General features: G+C 35.6%; 1 protein-coding gene across 2 annotated transcripts; it reads right to left on the bottom strand.

Moving 5' to 3' along the window:
- Positions 1-3,526: 3,526 nt before the first annotated feature.
- rpl22l1 (ribosomal protein L22-like 1) lies at positions 3,527-6,012 on the bottom strand. Of its 2 annotated transcripts, XM_022204599.2 has the most exons (4): positions 5,898-6,009; positions 4,812-4,925; positions 4,528-4,649; positions 3,527-3,698 (listed from the first exon to the last, which is right to left on the bottom strand). In XM_022204599.2, exons 1-4 carry the CDS (start codon positions 5,904-5,906, stop codon positions 3,554-3,556), a joined length of 390 nt encoding a protein of 129 aa, XP_022060291.2. In that variant the 5' UTR covers positions 5,907-6,009; the 3' UTR covers positions 3,527-3,553. The 2 variants fall into 2 exon arrangements, with proteins under 2 accessions (XP_022060291.2, XP_051796104.1); XM_051940144.1 differs by lacking the exon at positions 3,527-3,698 and having other exon boundaries at positions 4,570-4,719; positions 5,898-6,012.
- Between the last annotated feature and the right edge of the window lie 1,679 nt (positions 6,013-7,691).

The raw sequence follows: 7,691 nt of genomic DNA, 5'->3' as shown, positions 1-7,691 counted from the left end.
AGACAAAACTACAAAGATACAAAAACACAAACAGCTACAAAGAGACGCTAAATGAGTGCAAACAGACAACACAAGCACAAAGAGACAGGAAACAACTTCACAGAGCCATAAAGTGCTCCCTGAGATAGAACAGAACCCTCTGGACTGGACTTCCTGCATGTCGTGATGTATTGTTGTTGTGATCAGGTGGAGATCTGATCCATGGAGTCAGGTTACAGCGTTACCTGCAGACACAGTTACATGATGGTTTAAAATGCAGAAACCGGACACTCTGCTGCAGGTTTTAGTCCCACACACGTCCATTTTCACACCTTAAGGTCCAAACGTTGACGATGGGAGTTCCAGTCATGTTGGTCCGGTCCGGTTTGCAGAAGTGGATGATTTGGACCCAGATATTGTTCTGATGTGACAGCTTTACAGGTTCAGATTATTAATGCAGAATATGTGCTCAATAATATCTGCCTTGGAGGACCCACACTGTCTGTAGCAACTGTACAGCTTCAGTGTTTTAAAGTGGACGGACGGCGAATCACACAAAAAAGAACGACAAAGAGACATAAAATGACCACAAAGAGACACAAAATGACTACAAAAGAGACATAAAATGACTACAAAGAGACACAAAATGACTACAAAGAGTCATAAAATGACTACAAAGAGACACAAAACAACTACAAAGAGTCATAAAATGACTACAAAGAGACACAAAACGACTACAAAGAGTCATAAAATGACTACAAAGAGACACAAAACGACTACAAAGAGTCATAAAATGACTACAAAGAGACACAAAACAACTACAAAGAGACATAAAATGACCACAAAGAGACACAAAATGACTACAAAAGAGACATAAAATGACTACAAAGAGACACAAAATGACTACAAAGAGTCATAAAATGACTACAAAGAGACACAAAACAACTACAAAGAGTCATAAAATGACTACAAAGAGACACAAAACGACTACAAAGAGACATAAAATAATGACAGAGTCATAAAATGACTACAAAGAGACATACAATGACGACAGAGACGCAAAACAACTACAAAGAGACAGAAAATGACTAAAAAGAGAAACAAAACAACCACAGACATAAAATGACTACAAAGAGACACAAAATAATGACAAAGAGACACAAAATGACTACAAAGAGACATAAAATGACTAAAAAGAGACAAAACAACTACAAAGAGACATAAAATGACTCCAAAGAGACGCAAAACAACTACAGATACATAAAATAACTACAAAGATACACTAAATTACTGCAAAGAGACATTAAATGACTATAAAGTTATAAAACAACCCCAAAAGTACAAAAACAACAACAATAAAGAGATTAAACAACCACCAAGAAACATAAAGATGAATTTTTTTACACCAGGACTCTCCTCCTGAAGCAGAGCAACATGTTTTCTCTGCTTCTGTATTTCCACCTGACCACGCTGCTTCCATCCGATGTTCTCGTACGTTAAACATACATGAACACGACTGCAGACTTCTAGAGTTCTGTCTATCTGGAGACGCTACCAGCAGCAGCTGAAGGTGGACGCATTCCTGAGGCTACGTGTTTTATACGCAACAGATGAGCTAACGGGACCGAATCCAGATGTTCTGACAGAAAGAGCAGCGCCGAGGCCAACAGGCTTTTCTGTTTAAGGGAATAAAGGCTTTCTGCTGGCTCCAAGCGTCCAGGAGGTGATGGACTGAAACACTGTACGGAGGAGCTGGACCTAGAGCTGGAGAAATCTGTGGTTTTAAGTTCTTTTTGTGCCATTTCAGCAAATGTTGTGTCGGTTTGGGTAAATTTAGCATTGCTTTATGTTGTTTTTGACATTTTAGCATGTTTTTGTGTCATTTTTGTATAATTTTAGCAAATTTTGTGTCTTTTTGTGCCATTTAAAAATATTTTTGGGCCATTTTTGGGTCAGTTTAGCACATTTTTGTCCTTGTGCAAATTTGGGTCTTTCTGTTTCATTTTTGTGTTGCTTTAGCATGTTTTTATGTCATTTTTGTGATTTTTTTGTGTAATTTTAGCATCATTTTTCACTTTTGAGTCTATTTGTCATTTTAAAAATATTTTTGTCATTTTTATCATCATTTTGTCACTTTTGTTCTAATTTTTAAGATCTTTTTTGTCATTTTTGTGTGTTTTAGCACAGTGTCATGTCATTTTTTGGGTCATTTTAGCATGCTTTTGTGTGATTTTTGAGTCTTTTTCTCTCACTTTTTGCGTCATCGGTCGTTTACCGGAACAACATGACATCACCGTCATCCTTCTCGTCTCTTTACATACTTTCTGTATAAAAAGTATTGAACCCACTTGAAAGGTTTCCTTTTTTGCAGTCACCTCATTTCACACCTTTGTAGGCATTTTGTGACTCCTTCTGTTCAGTTTGTGAAGCTTTGGCTGTTTAATAGTCGTGTTTCAGGTCATTGTGTAGTTACACTGAGCTGCATGTGTGATTCAGATCATTCTGTTCACGAACTGTGATTTGCAGCACCGCCTGGTGGCTGATCAGAGAACTGCACCCATCACAGCCACACCTGCAGATACACTTGGACCAACCAGACAGCATTCTGACCACCTACATGATGTTATGTTGGTGACCTCTCAGGCATGGACTCCACTAGAGCCCTGAAGTTCTTCTGTGGTTTCTGGAACCATGATTTTAGCAGCAAATCATTTAAGTCCTGGAAGTTGTGAAGCATGAAGATGTCACTTGTTTATCCAGAGCATCCCACAGATGCTCCACTGAAGTTTCAATAATTTTGAACTAATTTTGGATAAACTTCAAATTTTTTTTTGGTTTGTCAGATTTCACCTAATTTTTGACACATTTTAGGAATTAATACATAGGAGTTCTAATCATTTGGGACATTTAGAAAATTTTTTTTGACAAGATTTATGTAATTTTAGACTAATTTAGACTGATTCTGAGAACATTGTAGTCATTAAGGACACATCTGAGTCATTTTTAGACTTTTTTCTGTTATTTTGGATCAATTTTGGACAAACTTAAGTCATTCTGGACAGATTTCATCTCCTATCAGACACAACTGAGACAAACTTTAGAAAAGTTCTCGTCATCGTGGACACACTGAGTCTGGTTTTGTGTATTTGTAATGATGTCTGCAGCTAAAAGAACAGTGCACACAAGGACACATCATTTTAGCACCTTCTTTCTTCTATTTGCACACTTTGTACCAATTGTGGGTCATTCTGGACATTTTGTTTTAATAATTTTCTTCACGTTTCAGTCTTTTGGTTATTCTGTTGTGATTTAACTGCTCACTGGAGTTCAAACCGGGCTGAACGCTTCCCCTGGTTTAGAACGGTGTAAAGTACCAGAAAAATGAAGACAACTGATAAACAGAACAGATTGAGAAACATTATTTTCCTCTGAAGGTGTTAAAAAACACCCGAGTTGTTCCGTTTATTCACTTTAAAAGCAACAAAACAGATAAAACATTCATCTCTACTTAGTAGGGAACTGAGACAAAAATCACTTGACACAGAAGTTCTTTCTCCTCGTTTATTCTCCCGTTTTACTCGTCGGCTTCGGACTCGTCGTCGTCCTGACTGATCTGGAAGTATCGCAGCTCGTAGGTCTCCTTATCGGACGCCACCACTCTCAGCCAATCACGCAGGTTGTTCTTCTTCAGGTACTTCTTCGTCAGATACTTCAGGTACCTGGAGGAACGAGACACAAGAACGTCTTAATCTTTCTGCATTTAGCAGCAGTTTTACTATTTTTCCATCAGGTTCTTTAACGCCGGTTTGTTCGATATCGTGAGTAATATTTCACTTCTATGTACAAAAAGTCCATGAAATGTGTAATATTTCAGATTTTAGATGCAATATTTCATTTTTTATGTTCAATATTTGCTTATGTGTTATTTTACCCCAGCATCATTTCCAGTTTTCTATTCAGGTCGTATTTGATCTTATTTGACTTCTTAGTAATTTCTCATATGTATCTTATTGTTTTTCTAGCAGCATTAAATCTTTAATCATTGAAATAATATTGTCGAGTCTTAACCCCAATATTTAGATCGTTCATAGCACCAGTCTTATTTTTCTACTGGATTATAACTTAAATTATTAAAATAATATTAACTAATAATATAGATTTTTATTAAAATAATTACATGATTTAGTATTATACTTTTATATTTATATTTTGTTTTACAAATTCTATTATTTATAATAATTTTATTTACTTTATATATTATTTTATAATTATTTAAGTTGATTAAATTTCATTAATATAATTTAATAACATATTTCAATGATTTTGACTTTCATGAGCTTCTTTTTCTGCATTTTGCTGAATTTTTATTCACCAGTTTGTTCCTTTTCTGCATCATTTATGTCAAAGAAAACACACAGATGTTACATTTAATTTATATAAAGGGATATATTTAGATGTAATCATGTTTTTTGTCATTTTTTCTGCACATTTAGCAGCAGTTTTACTATTTTTTATCAGCTGTTGTTTTAACGCAGATGAAACTCTCACCTCTTGGAGAACTGCTTCTCAGACGTGACGTTGATCTTGTTCTTCAGGCGGCCGACCTGAACGACATTTCCCAGATTCCCCGTCTTTCCGTTCACCTTGATCCTCTCCTTGAGGAAGGTTTCCTATTGGACACAGCACAGTGACGCTCTAGGGAAGAGAACCCTAGGATCTGTGGAGCTAGGGAAGGCGGCCCTAGTCCGGACACTCGGTCAGCTGCTGAAACGTCTCCACATTCACACTTCAATCACGCAGCTCCTACGTCTAGAATGTTTTTAAAGACTTACAAAGTTGGCAGAATCCAGGATGCCGTCCTCCACAGGGTGGGTCAGGTCCAGAGTGAACTTCCATGCTGCTCCCTTTTTGGACTTCTTGCCAGCAGTCGGCCTCTTCTGCTTCATCTGTGAAGGAAATTTACAAAATAATCAGAAACCTGTTTGCCTAGCATCAAAGGAACAAGATTTATTCAGCTTTAAAGTCTGTACTTGAACTTTTACTGCTCAATTTTCCATTTGTAGTGGCAAAAACAGGTGGTGTGAGTTTTTATTTTTTTACCATCTCCATGCTAAAAGCCTTCCTACACTCGCTTCTTATTCTAATAGCAGCTAGCTAAAATTAGCATAATCACATACTAATGTGTAAATTACCACAGGATATCAAATCGATAAGCTCCTCTAAGTTGTGCCGAATTGACCAATAAACCTTGAAGAAAATAAATACAGGCAATAAATAGAAATCAACTAAAGTCAAATGTGGGAAAACCATCATATGACATTAGCAAAAAGGATAAGCTAGCTAATATTAGCATAATCTTCTATTAATGTGTCAATTACAAGGGGAATTTAAACCGATAAGTTTCTCTAAGTTACGCCGAATTGCCCTAAAGTACAAAAATATAGGCAAACAGAAATCAGCTGAAGTCAAGTGCAGGAAAATCATTATATAACACCAGCAGCAAAGGATAACCTAGCTAATATTTCTATTAAAGTGTTAACTACTAGGTGATAATAAACTAATAAGTTCCTGTAAGTTATGCCGAATCAACAAATGGACTCTGCAGTACATGGAAATGAACAATAAATTGAAACTACCTACAGTAAAGTGCAGGAAAATTAGTGCTAAATGATAAAACACACTTTATGTCTATGGAGTGCGGACAGCGGAATGAATGAACACGTGTGAACAGCTACTGCGAGCTAATGCTAACTGGCTAACTTCTCGACTTTAATCCTGATAAACGAGCTCAGAGTTTACGTCGTGAAGCTGCGCTGGTGCTGCTCTGTGTTTTTACTAAACTGTGATCACAATAAGTGAAAAACGACTGCAGGATGAACGTTAAAAGGAGCAAATAATGGAGGAGCGGACGGACTTACCGGCGCCATGTTGAGAGCTCGGACGGGAAAGAGAGAAGCGGAGGTGACGAGCAGTGACGTAGCACGTAGCGTCCGGAACGCCCTTACCAAATACGGTCATAGCAGCAGAAATAAGCACATGAATGAAGAAAAAGACTCAAATTCCAGAGAGTGCAGAATGCTGGAGCCACATATAGCTCTGAATTCATTCTCTGTGTTTTAGGGGATTAATTTAAAACAAAGCACGTCAGTATGGAGCAGTGAGAGAGCGAAATTACAAAAATTAATCTTGAAAAGAATAGGGAAATAAAAGTGGAAATATAAAGATGAATAAATAAAATCATAAATAAATAAATGTTAATAAAAATTAAGCCATGAAAGAAAAGGTTAACAAAAAGAGAAATATGAAGACAAATAAATGAAATAATAACAAATTATAAGAAGAAATATGCTTACACTACCTATAATAAAAAATGTGGCAATATAAAGAAAAATAAATCCAAAAATGACCCCCTAAAAGAAAAGGCCAATAAAAGTAGAAATGTAAATACAAGTAAATGAAATAACTTAAAAAGAAATAATGTGCTTATAAATAAAACAAAAAAATAATGTGGCAATATAAAGAAATAATAAGAAAGTTGATCCATAAAAGAAAAGGCTAATAAAAGTAGAAATATGAAGACAAATAAATTAAATAATAAAAAGGAAAACTGTGATTAGAAATAAAATAAATATAAATAATGTGGCAATATTAATCAAAAGATTAATCCATGAAGGAAATGCTAATAAAAATAAAAATACAAATAAATATTTTTTAAAAATAAAAAGAAATGTGCTCTTCCTTTGCTTTTAAAGCGACATTATAATGTCATAATTTTGCTTATTTTATTTATTTGTCTTTATAATTTCACCTTTATTAGTCTTTTCTTTTATGGATGAAGTTTTTGATTAGCATTTATTTACACTGCCACATTATTTATTTTGAAGCACATTTCTTATTCTTTTTAAAAATTATTTTAGTTCTTTGGCTTCACATTTCTACTTTTCTTTTAAGGATTCATTTATTTATTGCTTCGTATTGCCACATTATATATGTTGTATTTTATTTATTCGTCCTTATATTTCTACTGTTATTTATGGATTTATTTTTGTCATTTGGCCCTTCCACTGCTCCGTACGTCAGAGCTGTGGTTCAAACACTCCAAAGGTCACCTGCAGCCCAAACACGCCCTGATAAAGAAGCTGCTGATCCTGGTCAACCATTGACAACCTGCAGGCCTCGGCCGCCTCGCCACACAAAGAGGAAATGAAAGCGTGTGGATGAGTCAGAGAAACGGAGGGGCTCAGCGTTCAGAAATGCAGCAGCTCCGTGATTCATGCTCAGTTTGAGGCGTTCCCACCGACGTCAAACTGAAAAACAACACGAGACGCTCTGGTTTTACAGGTTCTAAAGGAGCATCTGAGGAACTTAAAACATGTAAAACACAAGACAACACACAGAAATAACAACACAAACACAACATGCTCATGGGGGGTCCAGGAAAGCCTCGGATTTGTCCAGTTTTCATGCATATTTATCAGAATAATGTCCATAAATAATATAGCCACAGGGTCTTCACATGAACTATAGTCAAGTAATTGGCAAATTCTGAACAAAATTCATTCTAGTATTCCAATTAAATGTGAAATATTTCACTTCTATGTACAAGAAGTCAATGAAATATGCAGTATTTCATTTTTTAGGTGCAGCATTTCATTGTCATGTGCAATTTTTCCTCAGTATTATTTCCAATTTATTGTATATATATATATATA

Source organism: Acanthochromis polyacanthus, chromosome 20 (genome assembly GCF_021347895.1).
Source record: "Acanthochromis polyacanthus isolate Apoly-LR-REF ecotype Palm Island chromosome 20, KAUST_Apoly_ChrSc, whole genome shotgun sequence".
Lineage (NCBI taxonomy): Eukaryota > Metazoa > Chordata > Actinopteri > Pomacentridae > Acanthochromis > Acanthochromis polyacanthus.
The sequence above is the reverse complement of the archived record's forward strand: the minus strand, read 5'-3'. Positions and strand labels throughout refer to the sequence as shown.